This window comes from Stegodyphus dumicola, chromosome 1 (genome assembly GCF_044657685.1).
Source record: "Stegodyphus dumicola isolate Sdum_Otavi_A_Nest chromosome 1, ASM4465768v1".
In the NCBI taxonomy this organism is placed as follows: domain Eukaryota; kingdom Metazoa; phylum Arthropoda; class Arachnida; order Araneae; family Eresidae; genus Stegodyphus; species Stegodyphus dumicola.
In genome coordinates, this window is record NC_140768.1 from 273605815 (window position 1) to 273632311 (window position 26497).

The 26497-nt window shown below is 31.9% G+C and overlaps 1 protein-coding gene across 2 annotated transcripts; it reads right to left on the reverse strand.

Moving 5' to 3' along the window:
* Positions 1 to 693: 693 nt before the first annotated feature.
* On the reverse strand, positions 694 to 24698 carry LOC146999554 (astacin-like metalloprotease toxin 5). 2 transcript variants are annotated; one of them, XM_085806967.1, is made up of 6 exons: positions 24547 to 24693; positions 17359 to 17414; positions 15338 to 15413; positions 7806 to 7920; positions 4713 to 4888; positions 694 to 987 (listed from the first exon to the last, which is right to left on the reverse strand). In XM_085806967.1, exons 1-6 carry the CDS (start codon positions 24608 to 24610, stop codon positions 740 to 742), a joined length of 735 nt encoding a protein of 244 aa, XP_085663093.1. In that variant the 5' UTR covers positions 24611 to 24693; the 3' UTR covers positions 694 to 739. The 2 variants fall into 2 exon arrangements, with proteins under 2 accessions (XP_085663093.1, XP_085663098.1); XM_085806972.1 differs by having other exon boundaries at positions 831 to 987; positions 4682 to 4888; positions 24547 to 24698.
* Positions 24699 to 26497: the final 1799 nt, after the last annotated feature.

A 26497-nucleotide genomic window follows, 5' to 3' on the forward strand; every position in this document is an offset into this window, starting at 1 on the left:
TTTGTTCTGGAACGACGTTAAAAATGTCAACTTCACACACTGTTATTTATTAGAAATTAGAAATGTCTGCTTCATTCATTGCTATTTATATGTACGTAATTTCTTCATAATAATCATAAATGCAGAAGTATTTTGGAAGATCTGAACATTTAGTTTTTATACTAATCTTATTTAGTATTATTTCTCCTATTCTTATTGCACAATCCTCTCACATACAGTTTATTATTTTCCCATTGAAACTGATTTTAGTATAGTTCTGTAAATAATGATTAAAATTTAACTATAAATTTTATTACTAAATTAATTTGGAAAGTTTAATTAAAGTGCGTTTTTCCTATATTGCTAAAACTGAAAAGAGGGAATAATTGACTAGGCACTGATGTTGTTCACACGTTAAAGACAGATCAATACTCATTAAGTCTTGCAAATAAGTGAATAAATAAAATGATAAACTATTGATTTAAACTATATTAAATTTTAAAAAATTTCTTCTGAAAATCCAAGTCGCAACTACTGAGTGGTTGTCCTATCTTTAAAGTGTATTCTTCTTAAGTCAGTACGAAATATTGGTTTTTTATAATATCTCCCTACGAAAATTTGGACGAAAATACTTCAGTCGATATGTAACTTAAAACTTGTACTTCTCATGTGTATTTGCCTGTAAAATTGCTTACTAAAATTATTCAAATCAACTACTGTAGATCAAGTAGGTTTTATTTGAAATTTTTCTATGTAAGAGTTAATTGTTTTTCTTGTTCCATGGTTCATCGCACCAGTACATTTTCCTGACACGTTTGACGTCACTAGCACTTAAACCAGGCTTGTCGTACGTCTCATACAAGCGGACTCCGGTTTTTGCCTCCATTGTGTACGATTTGTTGTCTTTAGAAAAAGCAGTGTTTCCGTATAACATTACGGAATTGTAGTCAAATGTATCCAAAAGTTGATTTTGATGTCTCTCCAACTTGGTAAACTGGTTTTCTAATCCTGTAAAGAGTTTAAATTCGAAAATGAATATTAATTACGCTTAACAGAATACACGTTTATGGCTATAGTAAAATAAGAAATAAACTGCAAAGGTAATAAAAACCTTTTTCTGTAGATTTAAAAATTATGGGAACAAATGTATTCAATTCAAATGAAAAACAGAAGTTGCTGACATATATATTTTATGATATATTCGAAGTTTATAGTAACCCTTTTAAAATTTTACCTTTACCTTTTTATGATAATATTTTTACGATAATAATATAAATCTTTTATGCAAATATCTAATAAGGAACAAAAGAAGTAAGGTGGATGGAAATCAAAAACACTCTTCCACAGTTTCAACGTTTTAAGAAACATTTAAAAGTTGCACTCTAATTAACAATTATCACAGTTTAAAATCAGGCAAAATTTAGCCTTAGATTATATATGACTTCATAAAAAATTATGAATTTCGAGGAAGAGTGAAATGAGTACCTCAAAACGCACAAGTATTTATGTATATGTGTGTATACTATATGCAGTAGTATAGAAACTTTTTATAACAAAAATATCTCAATATAATATCTGCGCAAAAGTGAGTAATTATAGAATAGAAAAGTAGTAAATTTTGGACTTATTCCACAGAGACTGGAAAGAAATGAAATTTAAAACCAGTGCAATTTCGAAACCTCTCAATAAAAAATTTAAAAAAAAACCTCCATCAACTCTGTTTTTAAATCAGATGAAATCTCCAAAACAACAGAAATACATAAAAATACGTAATAAATAAATAAATAAATAAAAATAATACAATCAAAGTCTGATTCAACCTAATCAAGAGGAGGTAGACCAAATCTTATGTGAATTCCTAGGAAAGACACTATGTTTCTGTTCATCCAGAATTACTTGATGAACACTTTTAAATTATTTGATTATTATAGTTCATCCGAAAATTATGAATGCCTCCTCTACATAGCCGCTTTCCTTTCATATGAAATAATAATATATAAATACAAGTTTAAAAGATTATTTCAATTTGCCTAATAAAGCAGAAGTAATATATGCAATTTACTAATATAAAAATTCAAATTAAAACGAAATAATTTACAAAATCTAGAGAAATACATCAAGTCATATTTACTAAAATGAATTATTAACCGAAAACAAACCCCTCTCGCTCTATATATATATACAGATATGTATGTATGTGTGTGTATATATAATGAACATCCACTTAGGTTTGAATTTTGTCTAACTTTAATGTAGTATGAAGAGTGTTTATTTTTCATGTATTAGTCATAGTCTCTACGTTAATCACAAAGTTAAGTTTTCTGAATATTATTAAAATAGCCATTTTATATCAATTTTTATCAGGTTGTTTTAACTTACTTTAATATAAACGAGATCAAATAAATTTCGTTTTTAAAACTAGAGGTTTCAATAGAATCAGTCTTATTCTTTGAATAGTATTTGTGCTTATCTAGTTTAAATCAACTGCATAATATGGTAAAAATAGTTCAGAGGGAAATAATAATTCCTATTCAATCCAGTATTGTAAATATTGCAGAAGATATGCATATGGTATTTGTTGAGAGGAAAATCCAGCAACTGTATATAAGAAACTTTTGTGCCAAAAATAGCTAATTTATCAAATAATATATCGTATTTCTGTTAACATAATATCCAGCTTCATTACCGTAATATAGAGACATAATAATAAAAATTAATCCGCAGAATTTTCTCTTAAAGAAGTAAAAAAATGTACACAATCAAAAACGAATGTTTTGATCCTGGTATTAGTATCTTAATTGGCAGGGAATATTTGGATGAAAAATTTGATGACGGATGCACTGAATAATTAAAAGCAGACTTAACAATCAGTGTACGTAAATGAATATTAAAGGTGATATAACTATAAAAACCACTTATTCCGTTTGTGATCTTGATGTATAGAAAAAAAAATTACTGAGTAAGAAAATGTAGGTGTATGAAAGGATTTTATTAAAATTGTAAGTTCGGTTATTAATTCTGTTGAGAGATGAAAAAAAGTTTGGATCTCGGGTGCCTTTGCTGTCAATTCTTTAATGATTAAAATAAAATCACGTGTTACTTTCAAGTAACTTCAATCTTCTCAGCCATTTTTATATTCTCAGCCTCTCAGCGTATATTATATTCAAAGAGAACGTTTTCTGTTATTTTATGCGGAATGGCAAGAACATACATTTTTTCTGACTGTAATTTCAAACTACACTCTAAATATTCTTATTGTTGTTGTTTTCTAAATTTGTTGATATAAATATAAAACACTTGAGTTAGATCAAATAAAAGAGCCAAGAACAAACGGAAAATGTGTAATTTTTTTCCAAAGCAATCACAATATTTTCATTTGGATTCTATATGGCATATTTAAAACATGTAATTACGTCTCTTTGATTGAAAATATTAAATCATTAAACAATAATAAAATTCTAGAGCTGCAAATTTGATAAAAAACTAAATTATTATAGGATAAGAAAGTATTAAAACTTTTTTTTTAATTATTAGCAGATAAAAACATATTATCAGATATATTTCAAAATATGAACTCTCATTAGTCAATAAAAAATTTGATGTGGACACCACGTGACTTCCTTCTACGGCCTATAAACTATACACATTTTTGACTGCATTTCATTTAAACTTATTTCATCGAATTTCATTAGAGATATGTAGAGCATTCAATTTATTCAGTTCTCACTCCACGGCAGGGCAAAAATACATAAAAACTAATTGTAAAACACAAAAAAACATAAAACACCAAATACTTACAAACAGTTAAAAAAAAAAAAAAAACAATTTTTGCAGTTAAAATTAGAATTTCTACACAAAAAAAGCAATTCGGCAAGGGGGCAGAGGATATATTTTTCAGTGCACAAAACTGAACGTTAATTTTATGGTCTCGCTGGAAAAAAGACTTTGAAGTTGGTGCACAGACTTATTTCGCTGTTCAACTAAGAGTTTTTAATGTAAACAAATTGCGACTTTGTTATGCTTAGCTCCACTTAAACTGTTAAATTGTTGTCTGCATGCAGTTCTAAAACTAATGCATGCAGATTAACTGAAAGCATAAAGACCTTAAACGGAACGTATGAACAACATAATTCAATCATTCTTAAAGCAAAAAATGCAGAATTTACCAACATATAAAAATTAAGAAAAACTGAGTTCACTAAGCCGGGTAACTTAGTGGGTATATATATATATATATATATATATATATACACCAGTCGCACCAAAAGTAAAAAGTATATATATATATACTTTTGGGGCGATTCATTGCAACCAAAAAAGGGCCGTACGTACAGACGTCAGGGAAAAAACATCCCTCCTGAATCTATTTTAAATCCATTTTACAATTCGTTTACTGTGAATCTGTCACATTGGGAAAAAAGGAATTCTATATTCTGTCCGTACGTATAGATGTTATGCAAAAATATCTGTCAAATGAATTCGATAGCGGTCAAAACTGATATTTTCGTTAAAATATGATGCTCGAAATGTTTCGCAATTACAATACCTCCTTTACTTCATACAGGGAAGTAAAATCGTTTTCAGATTATGAACATTAATTCTAGGACAGGCTTAAAAATTAAATTATAGGGCAAAAATACATTCAAATCAGAGTCTACTAAAATTAACGAAGTATTGAGAAAGTTAAGGTAATTTTCTTTACTTTTCAAGTTTTCGTTATCCTTTGACTTTACCTGGTCGAATATTGTCCCAGTATACAATAAGATAATCATCTCTGTCTGATCGGTTTTGCTCGTGGTAGAATCCTAAAGCATGACCCAGCTCGTGGACAATTGTTCCCTTGTAAATGCAACCAGGTCCTAATGATACAGGCTGCTGTCCTCCGATCATTCCAACGTTAGAATAGCATCTGAAAATGATATGTTAAATTGATGAGCTATTTTATAAGCTTTCAGTTCACTTAGTAAATTACAAAATAGTAAATGGCTTTGTTTTTAATCATAAATGATGATCTCAAATAATTTTCTCAGGATCAGAAATGATCTTCTTGTCATTGTTTTTTATTAAACCTATTTCAGTTGACTTAAAGTTAGCAAATTATACTTTAAGCTCTAATATATGTTATCAAAATTACATGAAATAGGTACATAGATGTGAGAAGGTACTCTGGTCTTAAAGAAATGGTATTTTAATAAAAATAAATTTATTTTATTTAATAAAATGCAGAGAATCTATCCCTACAGAAAAATTGAGTATGTACATAAAATTTCCTCGTATTCTGTGCTAAAGAAAAGCTTATAGCAAAACAATAATATTTTCCCGTATACTTAATGTACAATAACCAATAATGCGTACCGGTAATGTATAGAACACCTAAATACTCTATTCAGTAATACATGTAGTAAACTTTCCTTTATTAGTATCACACATATTAAAACAAATATGAAAAAATGGATAAAGAGCGAAATATCTAATAAAATCGAAATTATAAAATTTGCATATGTATAATCAACTCTCAGTTTATCAGGGACGATCAGCCAAACTCTTATTAAAAACAATAAGTTTATTCATTTGCGAATAATGTAAGCTTTGCTATAATTAATTGTCAGCGTAAAACAAAACTGTCTACAGAAAGTACAAAAAGGAAAAGAGACGTGGATAAATAACCGCAATGGTAGTATATTATATCACGTTATTTCGGAGCTGTTTCTAATCACAACAGTATGTCATTTAATTGTACGCAGTCTAAAATATGTAAAAGTTATTATACTATCCGGTAAAAGTAAATTTGCTCAATCCTAAAAACATTCACTGTACAAGCATTTGTACGGAACTTTCGCCTTACCTACTGCGTATTCTTCCAGTATAACTAGTAACATTCCCGGCTAGCAATCGCAAGATACAGAGTTCGAGTCCCAGCGAGGATATAACTAATCCTTCGTGTTTCCCTGCTTCGATAGATTTTAATTAGCTCTTCAAGTTGTTCCGAGTGGTGGGGAAACACTCGTCACGCTGGATTTGGCGCTGCTTCTTCTCCTCTCCAGTCGCCCTTTAAATAAGGGAGAAAGAAAGGAATATTCTGCATATGGTTTAATTAGCAGCAAATCCAGCGAGCAGTCGGTAGCTCTTAATTTTGAATCTTGGCAACTGCATCCCATTTACTAACGTCAAATTAATTGTGAATTTCAATTTTTATTGGCAGCAGGAGCTAAAAGCATCTCATTTTCTGCTGAAAGCACAAGCTATATATTCCTTGCGCTGCAGTTTAAATTAAAAAATGCAGTTTAAATTAAAAAACTACGGTTTAAATTTTAAACTGCAGTTTATACGGAATTAAGGAAACTAGCCCATCTATTTAAATAACTACCTTGAACATTTGAATATTAAAAGAGACTATGGATTTTGAAGCATCTCTGTGATGGTCCACGAGTCATTTAAAGTGAAATGTTTGAAGTATCACCTTATTTGCGGCCGATCACAAATTAGTAAAAATATTTGTTGGGAGTGTATGTTGCTAAGATTACGTTTCTGTAACCGACAGAAAGTTGTTAAAAGTTATTGGAGGAGTTAAAGACACAAGAATCAGTATAATATCCATATGCTGTAGAAGGAAGTTTTACTTCCCATATGAGACGTTCTTTACTGTCCATTCAAAGGTTGCAGCTACTGAAAATAACCAGTGCGTATAGAACCACACTAAATCTTCTGTTGCAGCAGTAGACTTTCCTAGACCTGGTTTTGGGACAAACAACCAAACTTTTGGGTCTTACCTATCAGTACCGTGATTTCTAAAAGCAACGTATTCACAAGTTTTTCCATCCAGCCGAATTTAATCTGGGGGATACAATATATTTCAGTAAAGAATCTATCTATGCCATGGGTGTGCATCTCTACAGAGAGTTCTAAAACGAAGGAAAGCACTGCATTCTGTCACATGAGAAATAGCAGAGTCACTTGTAAATGGATGAAGAAACTCGGAAGCAATAACTCAGTATTCCAAGCAGAGCTGACAGCTCTCATCGTAGCGATTAGGTTTACTTCTGCACTTCACAATTTGAGAACTGTAATTTACAGTGGCTGTGTATCAAGTCTGTAGACAATCGCACATCAAGGAGCTCTCTAGTCAACAAAATATAATACCAGCTTATAGAATTGCAAAGACCATTGTTAAAATAGGTTTAGGCGTATAAAGGAATCGTATAAAAAAGGGCGCTGACACTTTGACAATAGAGGCAGCAAATAATATGTAGCTGCATGAAAAACCGATCAAGAATCCTAGATCGTTTGTTAAAAGAGATTATCCCTTTGATAAGTCGATTAATCTGCAGTCAATGACAATAGCTACTTTTTCAATACTTAAAATGTTTACTTTTGGTTTTGGTATTTTTGTGCTTAAAGATTTTTCTTGCAGATTTTTTAAGCAAGTAGATATTAAAATACTAATTTAAAATATTAAAATTCTGAAAAATGTTTTTTTTTTCATTCATGCTGTTTAAGTTGAATTAGTGTTCCTTGGAGATGGTATGTGGAAAGCTTTCTTATTATAAATTATTATATATATATAATTTTTATTGTATATTCATTTTCCTTTTAGTCGATTTTATTTGAGTAATTAAATATATTATTTAAACATTAAAAATGAAAATCTAACTGAATTTGCATTGTTTTTTAGATTTGGTTGTACTTAAAGTGTTTTTTTTTTTTCAATTAAAGTTTTTAGGAATATATTAAGAACCAGCTTAATTTCTCCGTATTGTTGAAATGAGCACAGAACAAAAACTATAATTTTGTCCTTGAGCAGAATAAAACAAAAAATGCGTTTTTACCCTTGTCCAGAAAACAATCTAATATAATTTCGTTCAATTGTCCTTCTCTTGAACTTCACGCAGGTCTTTTCGTGGTAGTGCTGCATTGCATCTAAGATCTGAGGTGTCTGCTTATCTGTAGTAAAAATTGAAAAGATTTAATACTAAAATAATGACAGAATAAAGAAACATTTTTAACAAAATAAATTTTTCGGAATGTTTTTTTGAAATATGTTTCGTTTTAAGTAATTCAATCTTATTATGTGAAATAGACGGTTGAGATCAAAATATACATTAATTATGACGTTAAATATATAGTAATTTCAATATTACAGCATGAGTTTTGTTTCTAAAGAATAAAAACGTTAAAAATATCTTTTGGGAGGATAATACATTTTGACAATCATTTCTGATTCTTCTTAACTTCGCAACTTTTTCATTTAGACATTTAAAAACATTTCCAACTATGATTACTTTTGACAGTTGACTAGTGTGCATAGTTTTTGCCATGTTTTGAATAACGTAATATGCGTTCTTATCCATTCCTTTCGGATACCTTCTAAACGGCTACTACTAAAGAAATAGTTAATAAAACCTTCTGTACATTGTTGTAAGCGACGTGTTCGAGGCTCTCTTTTGAAATAATCACGCTTGAGGAGGAGAGAAAAGTTTGATAATTAATTATAAATAATAATGACACATAGAAAAATAAATTGCTGTACATAGCCCAAAGTAAACTTGGATACTAAGCAAATCTTCCTTAGAGTATTCTATCCTTTATCGTAAATTCCTTCCTCAGATTACTAAGAGAATAAGTTTAAAATGCTACTCATCTAAATCTCTTTGAATCTCAAAGTGTTAATGCTGATTGGCAGCAGACTACTTCTGGTTCTTGAAGCCGTATTTATAAAGTGCTGCACGGAATATCGGAAACTCCAGTACATTCGCAACTAGAATTTCGAAAATGAGTTCTCCAAAAACTTCCAGTAAGCGACCAAACTAGCGAGAAGTCTCGAAATGTCGTCAATGTTCCTCATTGCATTCTGATTGTGTTAATTTTTCAATTTAAAACGTTTTGGATTCAGGATTAAAATATATACAGTTTTATACAGTGTACACTAATATATTATTATACAGTGTATAAACTGAAATATTTTTTTTATATAAAACGCGTAGTCACAAATTCCATTAAATGCAAAATAAACGCTAAAACCATTACTTAAATATAAAAAAACGAACAACCAGATAAAGAAATGAATATACAATAATACACAAAAACAACAAATTTATTTAAAAACAATTGACATCAATCAAATCAATTTTGATACTTACAGAAATTTGCAACAATATTGTTGCGGGCTACGATCTGTGTAGATATATACTTAATAATTAAGCCAGGTAGACAGGAAGAAACTGAAACTTAAATGAAATGGATAACAGCTCGAAAGACAAATTTTCTTTCACATGAGAGGAAGTCGACAATGGCAAAATCATTCAGAATAAATTGTGAAGCAGTAATCACCCTGCAGACGCTCAGTGCAGTCGAGCAACTGTTGACTGAATAACTAAATTGACTAATTCCCGATTTCAGAGCAGCCAATATACATATAAAGTCAATAAAGATTTCTAGAAGCTTCTAGAAAAATTGCTAATAGACCATTAAAATAATTCTTCCGTAATTCTTCAGAATGTCGACAAGTTAGGGATAAATAGCAAAATATGACTATTTAGTCAGAAAGAATTGTCGCAAAACACTGTAAAGAATCACAAAAAACTGTAAAGAAATTTTAGACGAATAATTTCTGGTTCCACCGCTAATTTAGTTAACTTGATATCAAACATCGGTTGATTTAGAATTTAACCGATCCAATTCAATTTATAAATGTACGAAATAAACACACTTAAACACATCACGTGGGAATAAGCTAGATTAAGAAAAATATACAATAAAATTATTGCAGTAAATACCCTAAAAATGAATAAAACATTCATAAATCTTCAAAAATACGCAAAACCCTAAAATTACCAAATGCGTAAAAACAAATACTTGGAAAATTTTACACTGAAGTATTTTTATTCTTGGTTGAAGAAAAAAAAATATATTTTGCTCTTCTTCAACTGAAATATCTATTCAAACCATAGTACATTTGGGACTGTTTAATATTTTTGTATTTGTTCTGCGACGCTAACACATCGTCTGTGAAAATCGTCTGCGAGACTATCTGCACAGTCGCAAAGTGTTACCATGGACCAGTTTTTTCTTTACCGTTGTTATTGTTAAAAATAATTGTTATTGTTAATAATAAAAGCAAAATGGTTGTTCTAAAAGAAAAAAAATTAATAAATAGAAAAATGGTTGTTCTAAAAGATTGAAGTTGTGTTTAATTGCTTATTCGGACTACATTTTTTATATATTGGTGCATCGGCCGGGAATTGTATGAACCACCTGGTGTAAAATTGATATCTCGTTACGTAAATCATCAGAACACTTCGAAGGTGGGGTAAATAATAGTATTTAGTTAGAGAATTTGTTGATAATAGTTTGTTTGAGTTTCGAAGAATTTAAGTGAAACTGCATTGTGTAGTAGTAGTTTGTTTACGTTTTCATTCGGCAGTAAAGAATTGTTTTGTTGTAGTATTGTTATTATAATGGCTAAAGAGTTAGATAGACTTAAGAAGCAACGTACCTACCATAGCGGACTGGTAACGAAATTACAGTACACTTCCGATTATCCGCGGAATTGGGTGGCGCGGCCGCCGCGGATAACAAAAAACGCGGATAATCCGAAAAAAGCTAAAAACGGGTATAGCAAATAAGAAAACAGTCATTCAAACTTTGAAAAATCGTTTTATGTACAATAAAACGTAAAATAAACAGCAGGAAATGTTTAACTAACGCTTAATATTTTAGCTTATTACACTTAATATATTCTCCCTATGAAGTCCAATTTATCGAATTCCATGTCGCTGCTTAAAGCGAGTCAACCAGCCAGAAAACGCATCAAAATTTCCTTTCAGGCCTAACAACTCAAAAAAGGTTTTTGCCTTCGCCGCAATTGATAGGACCATTTACAGGAGTACCCTCTTTTCGAACTTGAGCTAACCACTCTGTCAATGCCATGTCTAGCTCATCAAAGGTAGAACCCTTCATAGTTTTTCGCGTTTTCATTGCGGAAGCACTGTCCGACATTGATGTAAAGTTCACCAGTTCGTTTTTTTTTTTTTTTTTTTTTTTTTGCTTTAGAATGTCACGCACTGTTGTTTCCGCGATTCCGTAATCCAATTACATCTGCTGCCTTGTAGCGCCGTTTGCTACTTACTTGGGAAATTAATTCTAGTTTTTACGCAATCTACAACACAACCTTCTTTCGTTTTCCTGACATTTTAAATCGGTAACGAAAAACACAAAACCAAAAAGCACAAGCACTGAACACAATAAAAGATAAGAAATTAACTCCGACTGGTTCGCAAACACTATCAGGCTTAAACTAACAATGGCGAGTGGGAGGAAGTGAACGTGTCAGTAATATTAAGACGAGAGAGGACGGTGGAGCGGGCACTGCCAGTACCTCCTACGTACAAAGTCAAGGCTCTAGGGTTGCTTGAACGTTCTGACGCCACGAAAGTCGTCTTTCCAATTTGTCAACACCTGCCTCTTGCTCTCGTAGCGTAGTGAACCGACTGTAAACACTCGACAAGTTAATTATGTAATCAAGGTCTGAATATTATCAACTAACTCCAACGTCCACGGCATGCCGAAATTAGCATGAAAAAGCTCATGCTGCGTTCCGGCTTTCAGAACTTCGTGTCGCATAGAAGGGCGCTTCAAATAGAATGAGCAGAGTAAGTCCAAAAAGACAGGATAGATAATGGCTAAGAAAAGAAAAAAAAACTGCTACCTTGATACTTGATATCAAGGTAGTTTCCCCCCAATAGATAATTTCCTCCTAATAATTTAGATAATTAACTTGTTACAATCATTTGCAAGGCTGAGACCTTGCCAACCAAAGATGTGCATTTGAGTGTTTGCCATCAAAGTCAGAGCTCGAATTAACACTCGAACGCCAAGTTTTCGATTTTATCCGCTTTGTGCACTCTCTGTGAGGTTGTCACTAAACTGATTGTGCAACATTGGTCTCGTTCACGCACTCTCCCAACACTGTTGTAAGTTCAGATTGGAATTCTAATATTTTTCTTTTCTGCCTCTAAGAGTGGAATGCGGCCCTATGTTCTATGGTAATTATTGCTTGTCTGGATGAGTACTATCACCCATCTTAATTTGCAAAAGCAATTTAGAATCACCCTTTATAATATACGTTATGTGTCAACTAAGCTCTATTTATTATAAACTAGAGAAATATTTATTTTTGAAGATAAAGTACTTTGTCAATAATTATTACTTTTGTTTATATTTTGAAATCAATATCTTGAAATTTTTAATCTTATTTTAATAGAAACAGATGTAATTATTACATTAATTTTAAACTATAAGAAAGAAGTAGGTACAATTTGTAATCAAATATAATTCCAGATGTCTAATTTTTATAGATATTTACTGATACATTATTTTTCATTTTATTCTAAGTTTAATTCTGGCAAAGAAATAAAATTTCTAAAGCTATAGTTGTACGTATACAGAGGAAAATGCATCTGCATGTATAAAAAATAAAATAGAATAAAAAGTACTTTCAGTTCTTCCCAGCTGTAAGGCCTCATACATTTATACTAAGCTATTTTTTCTCAAAGGGATTTACTGCAATAAAAAGTAAGTAGCTTCAAGTTGCCTAAATAAACATTCACTTCCCTTTTTCTCACTGTACTACTTGGTGTAATTTCCTATTGTTTCTAGTTATAATGTTCTAGTTTCAATGGTAGAAAAATTCAAAAATAAAAATCATTTTTAATGTGTTTTGCAACTAGTTGTGTTACTTTCCTTTTAATAAAAATCTGAAATTATTCTGAAAATTTTAAATCCTACATTAAACAAATGTGCAATATTAGTTTTGATTTCTAAAATAACGAGATACGTTAAACTTCTTATTCCTTACAATTCTAAGAATTCAGGGCATTTGATCTATTTAGATGTTTTAAAAGTTTCTACTGATTTTCCAGACCCAAAAAAAAAAAAAAAAAAAAAAAAAAAAAATTCCAGTAAGTGCATATTAATTATATAACTTCATATTTATCATTTGCTAAAAAAATTAGATAAGTTACAATTAAATGATTTTAGGAACAAAAATTTACTAGTTACAAGAAAATTATATATGTGCATATTAAACAAAAGGGATGTTACAGACATTAAATGATAAGAATGAAACTTGAGGATTTTGAATTCCAAACAAGTGTAAAGTTTGTTAAATTTTTGAAATTTTCCTTTTTTGTTATTGAGAAAGATGTAATTACATATTCTTCAAAAATAGTAATCTAATTAAAAAATCTTAAATGTATGGAATTTATTGCTCCTATATTGAAAATTAACACTGAATAAATACTGATATATGCTCAAAAGTAGCATTTTTCAAATCATACTCCAGGTTTATTATCTGTTACGAAATTCAGTCCTACAGTGAAGTGAAAAAGCCTATCAAAACCGGAAAATTACTAAACAAATATGTGTAAATAGAAAATGCTGTTAAAACTGATATTAAAAAAATAAAACATGATTAAAGTAAATTTAGGGATTTTTAGTTTTAATCAACTGTAAACTTGCCATTATGCATTATTGTTGCCTTTTTATTAAGGAAGAGGATATTTAGTAAAATATAAATTCTTCAAAAATCAAATCAGCAACAGAAAAATATATTTTATTACCACCATCTGAAGTATGTTAAATCAATTACTTTATTATTAAGTGTAAAATTATTTAAGAAAAGTTAAGATACGTATTTGAAATTAGGAAATGCTGTCGATGAAGAGCAAATCAGATATATATCTATAACATATTTATTTATTTAAAACTAAAAGATATAAGCCTTCTGCAAGGGGGGGGGCTACGTTTCTTTCTCTCGTCTTAAGGGAATAACAGCGATAAGTGGTTTCATGTGGCAACCATGCTGTCTGTAGATAAGGACGACTTTAGTGACGTAGTGTCAGCTTTGTATGTAGGAGGTACTGGCACTGCAAGGGTGAGTAAGAAATCACTTACTCATCCACGGAGGTAACTTCCTACCTCCATGTACTCATGAGAGGGGAAGGTTCCGAGAAGGCCTAGGATATTTTTGCTATATATAAGCACGATGTTGGTAAATTTAACGTTTCTCTCAGTTTTGTGAAAATTTTTATTTTCTTTGCTTTACGCTTGGGAAAAAAAAAAAAAAAAAACTTTGTGCGGCAGGCGCGGATAATCGGGAGTCTACTGTAATATCAAAAATAGAAAATCGTATGTCTGAATCACATATAGAAGTAAATGAATTAGAAAGCCTTTTAGTTCAGTTACAAATCACAAACGATGTGTTAGCGTCACAGAACAAATACAAAATATTAAACAGAGGCGAGTAACCAAACTTGACGTAATTTAGTTTTGCCTATTTTGGCTACAACTCTTAAACAGAAGCCTTTATATTTTACTTTAATTTGAAAAACAGATCTAAATCTCATCTATTGTCATGAGTTTACACCATCTCTTTTTAGGAGTAGTATAAAAAAAGGCCATGAAACCTGGCTCCTCATTTTCATGGATTTATAGTTCAGGTGACTTCATTGAAGTTCTTTTGAGTTATTATTTCTGAACTGTAATTTTTACGAGATACAGGATACCGATCACTTCTCTTCAATCCATATTTCAATCCAGTGTGACTGAAAAGGTACTGTTATTCCTTATTTCCTTAAAATGATATCGATGCAATGACTGTATCAAACTCCACAAAGAGCATAAACTTGACCAATTAATGTTTTTTGTCAAATTTTTGAAAGGGAAGACCAAAAACAAATTACTGCATTTAACAATCAATAAATTCCTTTTGAACTTAATGTGCTTTATAAATCAAGATAATTATTTTAAAAAATGTGAGAATCTTCAGATGATTAATTTAAAACTATAATTTTAAATAAAACTTCTAGAATATTAAAAAATTTATATAAATTTCTTAAATCCTCTCTTTTTTAATTCCTGGAAAGAAATCGAGATAAATATGGCTTCCTAAAATAAAAATAATTGTTGTCTATACGTTTTGCATTGTTAAAAAGTAATAGCTTTGAAAAAAAATAAACAATATTCCATTTTTCGAAGCTCTTCGTCTGATGAAAATTGTTTATCAATACGTGTGAGATTTTTGTCTTTTTTGTGTATCAAAGAACTGAGCATCTGTTTTTATCATTTGAATGAATGAAATCTCACAAAGCGAGCACTTTGTCGTAGCTTTATGATTATTATTTTTCAGGAGCTATATCTCTTACCTTCATTCACTCTATCTGTAATTTTTTAACTTCTTTTTACCTTCATCTTCACTCATAAATAATTAGGGATAAAATGAATGAATTTCATGATAGGCGAAGAATCATTGTAATACGAATTTTTTAAAAACTGCCTATTAAATAATTTAGGAAAAACTTACCTAAAGAGGAATCTATTTCATAAGGTACTATTCCTCCAATCCATCTCAGTTGGAATCCAGGAATTACATTTCGATCCTAAGTAGAGTTGAAAATTTCAATCATTCAACCAAAGAAAATCACTGTTTCTATAATTTAACGTTATAGAAGTGCTTTTGCTTAAATATTATTTAACTAAAGAGAATAAGAGCATTTCACCATGAAAGGTTGTAGAGTCATAAGGTTATTTTTAAAGCAGGAGTGATGAAAAATGAGCAACGTCCTCGCCGGGAATCGATGAAATCGATGATAAAATTAGATATTTACATCTATTAGCTAATATTCAGTAAGTTTGTAGAGATATTAGGTATTTTGGAAGCAGGAGATGTGAAAAATGAACAAAGCCTTCGCCGGAAATCGAACCACGGACCTCTGGAATACGCGCCCAGCGTACAGACCACTACACTACGAAGGCATGCTAAAAAGTCAGGAGAAATATCTTATAAACACCCCTTTTAGAGGGCGATTGGGGTTTTTAGGGTACCCAGTCGCCAAATCCTGGTTGTGGAGAATCATCATCCACCACCCTTTTAGTTCAGGCGCCGCTGTAGAGAAGTTAGGTTAACTGGAAGCAAGAGAGATGAAAAATGAGCAGTGCCCTCGCCGGGACTCAAACCACGGACCTCTGGAATACGCGCCCAGCTTGCAGACCACTACACTACGAAGGCACTCTAAGAAGGCGGGAGAAATACCTTATAAGCTTATGAATAATTTGATTTGAATTTCCGATTTTGAATGACATTTTGAATGACAGATTTTAAATGACATTTTTTATTTATGTTTCTATTCATCTTACATAATAAATTCCAAGTTTGATAAGTTACATAAGATTTATCGCATATTGTTTCACTTGATGTTTTTGACAATACATTTCTATTTTCCACAGAAATAACTTTTCTTTCAACGTCTAAATTTGCAAGTAACAATGTGGAAAATGTTTGTGGTATTTTAAATACACTTGTAAAATAGCGAGCATAATTTTCGAGTCCAAGTAGACTAACTTATAGTTTGATTAGTGAATAGTTTGATTCAAAGTGATTATTGAATAGTTTGATTCAAAGTGATGAGATGATCAGAAAGCTCTGCATTCATGTGAATATTTAAGTAATCATATATTGCAAGTTCAGGCGAGCAGATTAATTATTTTTGCAAGTTCACATCACGTGAAGCAATTAATTTTTACGTAAAATAAGGCAACTGATTTTTCATATACTCTCACCATACGTAAAATTTATCTCTGAAATTATGGAACTGACCTTTTTTCCCGTTGAATGATTTCTTGTCAATTAAATTTACGATAAAAGACTTTCAAAAGAATCTCCTCCATTACTTTGTATTAAGACACATTCTAAGTGATTTAAGATATCTTAAAATTCGTTTAGAAAATACTTTTGTTTCATGTAAAATTATTCAATTATTTATCTGAATTTTATTTGAATAATTTTTTAAAAAACATTTTCAAACAAAATTATACTAAAATTTAATGTAATCCATTTGTTTCTAATTAAGGGGTATCAGAAAACCCTATACAGACAATTTAAATTGACCATTTTCGATGTACCTTTTCTCAAAATCTGCTGTAGATACAAGCTTAAATTTTTTCTGTAAGGTAAGTATAACTAGTGATTGATGTAATATAAGCAGTCCTCATTCCGAGGTAGTAAAAAATATTTCGGATTTTCTTTCGGGTTATCTTATTTATATACTATGAGAGCAAATTTTCACTGTACAACGTTCAAAGAAATTTCATTAATTTACACATGTGTGTCAGAAGAAATTAAATTGTGGGTAAATATTTTCAATTGCAAGAATTTTTCTAGATTAAATTGCAGGAGAATTATAAATATTGGAGCTTCCTATTTTCATCTTAACAGCAAAATCTTGACTTCACCATTATGACAAATTTGGAAAAATTTTAAAGATTGTACATTTAATACGAAGTTTCATGTGAACATACAAAGATATTTCTATCATCTATACTTACATTGGGATCAACACCAAGCATATCTCCACCAAACAAATCGGGATTCTGCATAGGATCTGCAAAAAGGATATTTGTGACTATAAAAACTTTTAAAAATACCGTTTTGACACTCTTTTTAATAGTCTCTTGCACTAAATATTTCTATATCATAAAAGAATTTATCTGATATAATTTGTTTTTCTCGCGTATCAGTTAAAGAAACAGTGAAATCAGTTTTTTAATGCTGTCGAAATACGTTGCAAGCAATTTCAAATTCTGACAGTGTCTTGGAAAGAAGGGCATAGGTAATAAACTTAGTGTTACGCTTTGTTTCTTACTTTGAATTCAGCCTGCATGTACAGTGAATTTTTTTAAAACTCTAAAGGTAACCTGCGTTCTAAAGTGATGCAATAAATGTAAATTCAAATACTATGACTTATGCTTGCGATTTCATTTGGTTTTGAATTTGCAATTAAATAATTGTAAGAAACCTAAAAATACCTGTTGCTTATAGAAAATAACTTCATTTTTGTATAAGAAAATTTAAAAGCTTTTTAAATATCTAAAAGATATCAGATATTGGAAAACTAAACAAATGTTTACAGAACAGCATCTCTCTTCTCTGTAAAGTAAGAAAATTAATTAAAAGAATTAAAGCTTTCAGATTTTACATGACACCAAACGGATGTTTTGTAACGTTTTGTTGCGTTACCTTTATTTATTCAATATCATGTTCTTCGCACTTAAACCGCATAAAATTTAATTCATGAAATTATTGAATTAAATTTGATATTAATGGATTTGTCTGATAATGTTGAATTAAATGAATAACATTTAATGCAACAGCAATATGACAAAATATTTCAAAACAGCATATCTTTAGTCTTGCACTCTGGAGATAAAAATGTGTTTTTCTGTACAGTGTTGCCATTGGTCGCGTTGATATCGTTGAGTTTGTTAATCAAACATTCGCTCAGATTTTATAAAATGTGGGATAGATAATAAGATAAATTCAAAATTTGGGCTTCCAGGTATCCATGACCGTATGGTGGATTGCGCTATTCAAAATTTCATGGCTTTAGATACCGTCGTTTTTCCACAGTGCCAGAAACATGCCTGCATTCATGCCCATCCTCCTTTATTCCATTTCTTTTAAAATAATATGAGACGATAATATTTAGTGATATAAAAAGTGATTCAGCCTTCTACAGTGATTCAACGCTAAATCCGATTCGAGACTAAAAGCCCTGCTTTGGACTAATAAAATTTGAATCGGAAGATGTAAAAAGGAGCTATGGGATATTTTACAAATGAGATTTTACAGGAGCAGCAAAAGAGTGTCCCATCCTTCACAAAAAATATCTGAAGTCAACAACAAAAATTATGAGATCGATGTATAATTAGGATCCATATAATTCAGGTTCTCTTAAACATCATCTGATATTTTTGTGAGGGATGGGATAGTTTTTGTTGCTTTTGTAAAATCTGACTTTCGTCACACAGCTCCTTTTCCCATCTTAGGATTCATTTGTGGTCTGATCCTTCATATTGCGATTTAAGTCTTAGAAATCATTATAAAATAATATTTCTGCAAGCAGAAAAACAAGAATTTCCTGGAAATATTAAGATTTATTTCATAATAAGAAATTTTTATAATTAGGTATGATATAAATCGAATAGAATTTCGAATACAATGACTCAATTTGATAAAATGCAAACAAGAGGAAATAATATAAATGTCTAATTTCGTTTTTTATATAAAAATAAAACTTCTTGTTTTACTCAATAAAGTCTTCATTACTTAAATAAAACTACTTGTCAAAGAAAAAAGTTATTCCAATTTGTATGTTAGTAAAAAAATTAATAATTATACTTAATGTTACTTTTGAAACTGACAGCAATATACGAGGCGGCAAATCTGCTGCTGTGAAAGATATTATATAACAGAAACTCTTTAGTTAGTTTTAGTGAAAATGTTAATGAAATAATTTTTCGTCACAAAATTTTTCAAGCTTCATTTTTCACATAACAAAAAGTGTAAAAATTCAAATCAAAAAAGAAAATAAATGAACAAAATTTTAACAAATAAATTAATTAAATTTAAAAGTAAAATAAAATAAAAATAAAAAAGATGGAAAAAAAAAAGAAAATTTTAAAAGATTCAGACTATAAGGTTACACCAAAGGATTTGCTAATTTTTTTTGTGCTCTAACTGAGCTGCTAGTTTATTAATATTGTTACGAAATCTACAGGCGCGGTGGGATAGCTTCCCCTCAAAGCAGTTTTAGGGTTGCCATAAAATGGGAAGGGAAGGCATGGTTGCCACATTTGGCGATAAATCGCCGATTTGGAGACAAAATTGGCGATATGCCATGGAGAACCTTCTGGAACGAATTCTTACCGGTTTAGCCCAGAATGTTCTCGAACACAAGCCGAAAGCTATATAAACCCTGCTGGTCTGCAGTCAGAGTATCAAGAGTAAGTACTTCGTTGGGACAGCGAGTCAGTGTGTAAGAGCCTCGCATAGAGTGCGAGTCAGTCAGTATCGAGTTGGTGTCTCGTCTAACGAGTCAATCCCTGCGGAGTCGATCGAGTTGACAGCCGGGCAGCGAGTGCAGAGTGGGTCGTCGAGTTCACTGAAGGAGTCTCTTAGTGTGTCGCGGTTAGTACATCGTCGAGAGAGCATGTTGAGCTCCAGGAACGACTGAACCGAAAAGTCGGGAACATTTGCTCTGTGTGTCGTCGAAAGCATCGCGAGTTGTAGCGGAATCTCGAGAGTACGTGGAGTTCCGAGAACGACCGAGCAGAGTCGGGAGCTGTACTCGTGCTTTGCAGTGAAGCTTTTTCCACCGTGATAGCCTGATAGCCTGAAGGCTGTGTCGCTGATCGTGTCAGCGTGTATAGCAGTTCATCGACGACTGTAAAACGTGTTTTGGAGCTGTCCTGACAATATTGGCATATAAAGTGTGTTTCGATACTTCACCAAGTGTCGTCGTTATTCACTCCAAATCCACACGAACCCCGTACGAACGTGAAGGAAGAAAATAACGTAACAACTGGTGTCAGAAGAAAAAAAACCGTAACAATATTGTTACGAAATGTCCAGGCGCGGTAAGACAGCTTCTCCGCAAAGCAGTTTTAGGGTTACCATAAAATAACAAGAGATGACAGGGTTCCCACATTTTGCGAGAAATCGCCTTTTTGGCGACAAAATTGGCGATATGCCATGGACGAATGGAGAACCTTCTGAAACGAATTCTTACCGGTTTAGCCCTGAATGTTCTCGAACACAAGCCGAAAGATATATAAACCCTGCTGACCCGCAATCAGTAGTGCGCTTCGTCTAGCGAGCTGATAGTCAGTCATTGAGCGAGTGTCTCGAAGTCTAGCGCTGAGTGGGTCGTCGAGTGCATCGGAAGAATCTCTCAGTGTATCGCGGTTAGTGCATCGTCGAGAGAGTGTGTTAAGCTCCGGGAACGACTGAACCGAAGAGTAAGAGTCAGGAGCTGTGCTCTGTGGGTTGTCGAGCGCATCGCGAGTTGTAGCGTGGAAAGTCTCGAGAGTACGTGGAGTTCCGAGAACGACCGAGCAGAGTCGGAAGCTGTACTCTGGTGCTTTGCAGTGAAGCTGTGTTCACCGTTATTGCCTAACAGTGTGAAGGCTGTGTCGCTGATTGTTCCAGTGTGTTTATAGTAGGTCTTCGACGACTGTAAAACGTAACTTTTCTCCTGATTAATATTGTCTAAATAAATTGTGTTTCGATACTTAATAAAGTGTCGTCGTTATTCACTCCAAATCTATAAACCCCGTACGAACGTGAAGGAAGAAAATAACGTAACAACTGGTTTCAGAAAATAACGTAACAATATGTTCTTGACCAAACTCCTGCAAACGCAATTTTTTTTTTTTTCTTTTTTTCTTTTCTTTTTTTTTTTTTTTTTTTTTTTTTTTTTTGTCTTTTCGATTTTATTATTAAACTTGCTGAAGTACCCAGCATAACCTGGGCTATAAACAAAGCGAAGAAATTTCGTTTAGGGAATGATGTAATCGTTAGGGAATGAATTTTTCGAAATCGCAAACAGACAGTGAAATTCCTCTTATTTTGGTTCAAGATGAATTGAACAAAATTTGATTAAGCTTCAGTAAAATTGTAGAACAATGTAGAATTAACATGAAGTCATGTGACAGTTTTAGTATGCGTTGATTCTTGCTTTATTGTTGGTTATGTCTTTTTTTTTTTCCGAAAATCACCTTCCACTTTTCTCAGTTTCTTCATCTTTTTCGCAATATTCGAGAAAAAAATGAGCTACAAAGTTGTACACTTTTTAAAAAATGAACGAACATGGCTCCATATAACGTGTTTAGTAAGAATTGATAGTGGGAACACAACAACGGCTACGTGAACCTAAGATGGATGACGTTTACCTGCAAGATGGGTATCGCGAGTTAAATGTTCTAATATAAACACCTTGAGTATAGGCCTTTAAGGATGTTTTTTAGAAATATTATGGAGACAATGAGCTTTCTTTTGTTTTAAGGTCAAATGGTAAAGACATTAGGTTATTTCGAAGCTGGAAAGATAAAAAATGAGCAACGCCTTCGCCGGGAATCGAACCACTTATCTCTGGAATACATGCCCAGCTTGCAGACCACTACACTACGAAGGCACTCTAAGAAGGCGGGAGAAATACCTTCTATATTCCCTCCTTCTAAAGGGCTACTGGAGCAAAGAATATGTATTGTTAAGAAGCAAAACTTTGCAGCAGCAGGCGTGGCTCCCTTCGACCAAAAAGGGAAAACGCTGCACATGCGTGAAACATCTGTCGCCAAAAAGCGCCAAAGCTCGAAGCTGATGTCGAAGTTCGAACAGGTTCGACGGTCGCGTTTATCAAGAGTTTAAAGCTATGTGACTCCATATTTCTTTCCTCCATATTGACGGATATAAAATCAGACATAAAACTGCGATATGGATAATACAGGTTCAACAGCCAGTGAAAGTGAAACTTCACCTAATTTTCTTATTCATCTTAACCCGTGTTCCTCAATTTCCAGTAAACATGGCGAAGGAGGAAAATCTCGGCCTGGTCCAGTACATCACAGAGGGGGAATTCTCGCCAACAGGTTCTTTTGCTTCTTCTTTCTAGCGGCGTAGAAGACAAACTGGTTTACATTACGTCTATGGAGCCTTTCCTTCTTTACATAGACGTTCTTTGACTTGGGTTTTAGGGGACCCAATCGCCTAATCCTGGGTGTGGAGAATCGTCATCCACCATCCTTTTTAGTTCGGGCGTCATCGTAGTGAAATTAGGTTATTTCGAAGCAGGAAAGATGAAAAAGGAGCAACGCCTTCGTCAAGAATCGAACCATGGACTTCTGAAATACGCGCCCAGCGTGCAGACCACTACACTACGAAGGCACGCTAAGAAGGCGGGAGAATTACTTTATAAATTGAGCGAAATTTCATCAAAATTAGAATAAAACTGTAGATTTATAGGACATACAGGTGTACAAACAAATAGACAGTTTTCTCTGTATTTATACAGATGATTTTAATGAATCCAGGTAGCGTAATTTCGCATGTCCCGTTAGTAGTTAATTGCAATTAAAACGAATCTGTGGTTATTGCTCTTAGATGAAACTGTGATTATTTCTCTTTGTTAATTAATAAAGGAATAAATTTTAAAAAGAAAAATTAGATACCTTATGCTTTACTCGATGACAACACACTACCCCGTGATAGATAAAAATATTTTATTTCGAGCAGTAACAACACATTTCTTTTAAATCGCTGAGTTTGTTTATAAAATTCGAAAGAATAATACATGGCATTTTGTTGAGTGGCAACACACTTCACTCTAATTTTTCTGATTAAATTTGAAACATAACTATATTACACTTTGCAGAGTGCTTTTAAATCGTTAAGGTTTTAATCAAAAGTTTATTAAATTCTCACCTGTCTATCTATCTACCTGCATATTTATATATATATATGAGAGAGTGTGTAGACTGGATTTTTCGAAATCTCTTGTAAACAGTGACCTTCTCTTGTTTTGAACATCCAGCGTGCTGAACTTCTTCAGGATAGAATAAAACTGTAGATTTGAATGAATTATGCACACACAAAATGATTAAAAACAGAGTATCTTTAGAATTCCCGAGAGTGTTGAATTTTTTTTTAATATTTACTATGTTTTTCTTTAAAAATTATGCATTGCGATTACATTTGGTGGCAATATTTTAAAAGTGATGCGGACAAGAGCAAGAATATCTCTGGTGTTTATAAGTAAATTACTACACAAGAATTGCAACAAAGCACAGTAAATATGCTCTTGACGACTGCGCTCTTGAGAATTGTGTGACAACAAACAATTATTAAGTATATTAAAAAAAAGCTCACTTTATAATACTGGTAAACAACACGCTTTTATAACTTGAAGATAAACGAAAAAAATTCTACGTACATAGACTACCTAAGTAATTCTGTATACCGGAGAACAAGATTTTCTTTGCAAAGCAGAAACGGTACGGTTCTTGCAGGCTTTCAAAATAGATTTTTTATAGAAGTAATTCATTTATAGGTAAGAAGATATTTTTATTTCCAAATTTTGCTTAGCTGGTAGTATCTTACATGGGGCCTGATTACTGCCTGGATTCATAAGGTCGAACACAAGGGCGCAGGTCTTAGGGACCATCAAACACCCTTTGCATAATCATGTCCCATTCACCTCTAAGAAAATACATGAAAAGGGCAACCTCGAGGCTGGAAGCATGACCTTTGTACCTGCCTGGAGGCTGGAAGCATGAGCTTTGTACGTTGCCTTAACCGTGCCCTGTTTATAACAAGGCTCGGCTAAGACATCCTAGGATTGCTGAAATAAATACAATCTTAACTCACTTCCCTCACTTTTACATGTTTTTTAAGTATTTACAAAATTCGATAATCAGTGTTTTAGATTAGTAAAAACTTCATTTAATTAATGATACATGTTCCAAATTGGAAGCCGGTATTTGATAAATATGAGTGTTTTATTTTTAATTCTAATCATAAACTGAAACCATTAAATTCACCTTCTTTCGATGTTTCAAGAGTACCCTCATGAACTTATATTATGCATCTCTTGTTGGTGCTCCAAAATCCCCCTCAAAATATGCCATTAAATCAACAGAACCTAGTACATACCAACTAGGGCATTAAAATTTAGTACATACCATGAAATCCATCTTTTGTTGGTGCTCCAAGAGCAACACCCACGAGAAATATTAAAATGAGCATGGCTAGAGACACCAAGAAACAAGAGAACCCAACTCTTGCTACGTGCACTTTCTCTAGTTTAAGTTCACATTTTTATCAATTATTTTTCCGAAATGCATGGGAAAACCACAACTGTTATTCTGTTGTTTTTTTTTTTTTTTTTTAAATAAATCTTTCTGCGATTTTTCAGCTGTTGTATTGATAAAAAAGAGGTTTTCTAGATAACATTAACATTTGAACTTTTCAAAGGAGTCTGAAAATTGTGAATCTTCTGGCAAGCAAATAAATATTAATTGTTCATGAGTTTTGAATCTTAGTTCTTCCCTTTGGTAAAATGTTATTTCCTGTTGCCTTTTTGTATGCAGTAAAAGCATGGGGAGGTTTTCTGTGTGAAGGATTTAGAAATGCAAATCTTTTATACTACCGATGCTTTTATCTGACAATCTCTAGCTTTTCTCACAAAAGGAAAATTTAGAAACAGGAACTAAAGGAAATATTAAATTCCAAGCACGCATGAGGAAGTTATCGCTGTTATTAAAAAGATTAATTTGTGAATGGGTTCTTCGCACTGTGGGAAGACGGGGACCAAACAGCCATCTAATTTTGAATACACGTAGTACTTCTAAGCACCCGAACATGTGTATCTCGAAGCTCAAATTTTGAATTTCGAATTAGCTTTTTTATTTATTTATCTTATGTAACTTAAATAATTTTGATCAATAACCTCTGCTATTTTGTTGTTAAGAAAAGGACGCTTTTATTTTCCACCCGCACTCTGTTGTTATTCTACAAAGCATAAGCTATTTAATTTGTCTCTCAAATTTAATCTCTTTGTTATTAGTTAGCAACCTAAGTAATTTAAAATAATAAACGCAATTCCCAATAATATTTTTTCTATATATTTAATGCATTTTATTAACGCAAACAAAAAACGCGTATGATATATCTAATTAATATCTTTTTTATAAATATTTGGACGTCTTTTAAACTCAAAAGGACTATTAGTCTCGAAACACGATTTTGCGTTGAATTGCCTTAAATGCGTTGTTTCACTTTTCATTCGAGTGTGTTGCCATTCGACAAAATATAAAATATTTATCTTTGAGATTTAATTTGTTTATTATTACGTAAAAAACTTAGCTACTTAAAAGCAATAAAAATACTTCTTAAGAATATCATTTTTTTAATTTTAATATGATATTCTACTTTAATATGATATGATTAATATGACTCGATACTTTTATGATATTAGTCTATATATATGTATAGTATCCTATAAAATGTTCCCCTATTCCACCTGAGCCTTCTCTATTGATAATCTCTATTAGCAAATCATATTGTTACGGTTTTTGGTATTTATTTAGCTATTTTTAGTAGAATTTGTAATTAAAATTGTTTTATATTCCCGTGCAATGCAGCACGAGACTTATTTGAAGAGAAAGCTACTCCAGAAAAATTAAAATACAGGAGCACGCGCAATTAACATTTTAATAAATACACATCTCATAACTGTACTCTTTTGCTATACAGAAAAATCGAGAAAATACCAGAATGTTCTCTTGCATGAATAAAAAGCTTATAAAAGCTGGAGGAAAACATCTCAATTTAGTTGTTTACATAGTGCTGTTATTGATTGTAGCGAATTCGCGGTGAGATCGGATTAGCTTTCTCGGTGTTTTGAATTGAGTTCTATTCAACATCTTAGTAGTTTAAAATATAAAAACTGTGAGATATTGCTATTTTGTACGAATATCTCTGAGGGAATTTCAGCATTTTGTTTTATTTGTTGTGATGAGAATAAATTTTATTCACTTTTCATTGGACTCGTGCATTCAATTTATTACGAACCCGTATGCAAGCAACAATATTACACTTTGAAAGAGTCCTTTTGAGCTACATTAAACCTGA

Excerpts from the sequence above, each read along its gene's own strand:
- LOC146999554 (XM_085806967.1), bottom strand. The coding sequence starts at position 24,610 with ATGCTCATTTTAATATTTCTCGTGGGTGTTGCTCTTGGAGCACCAACA. Across the intron at positions 7,921-15,337 it reads TGAAATAGATTCCTCTTTAG|ATAAGCAGACACCTCAGATC; the intron begins GTAAGTTTTTCC and ends TTTTTACTACAG. Across the intron at positions 988-4,712 it reads CTGGGACAATATTCGACCAG|GATTAGAAAACCAGTTTACC; the intron begins GTAAAGTCAAAG and ends AACTCTTTACAG.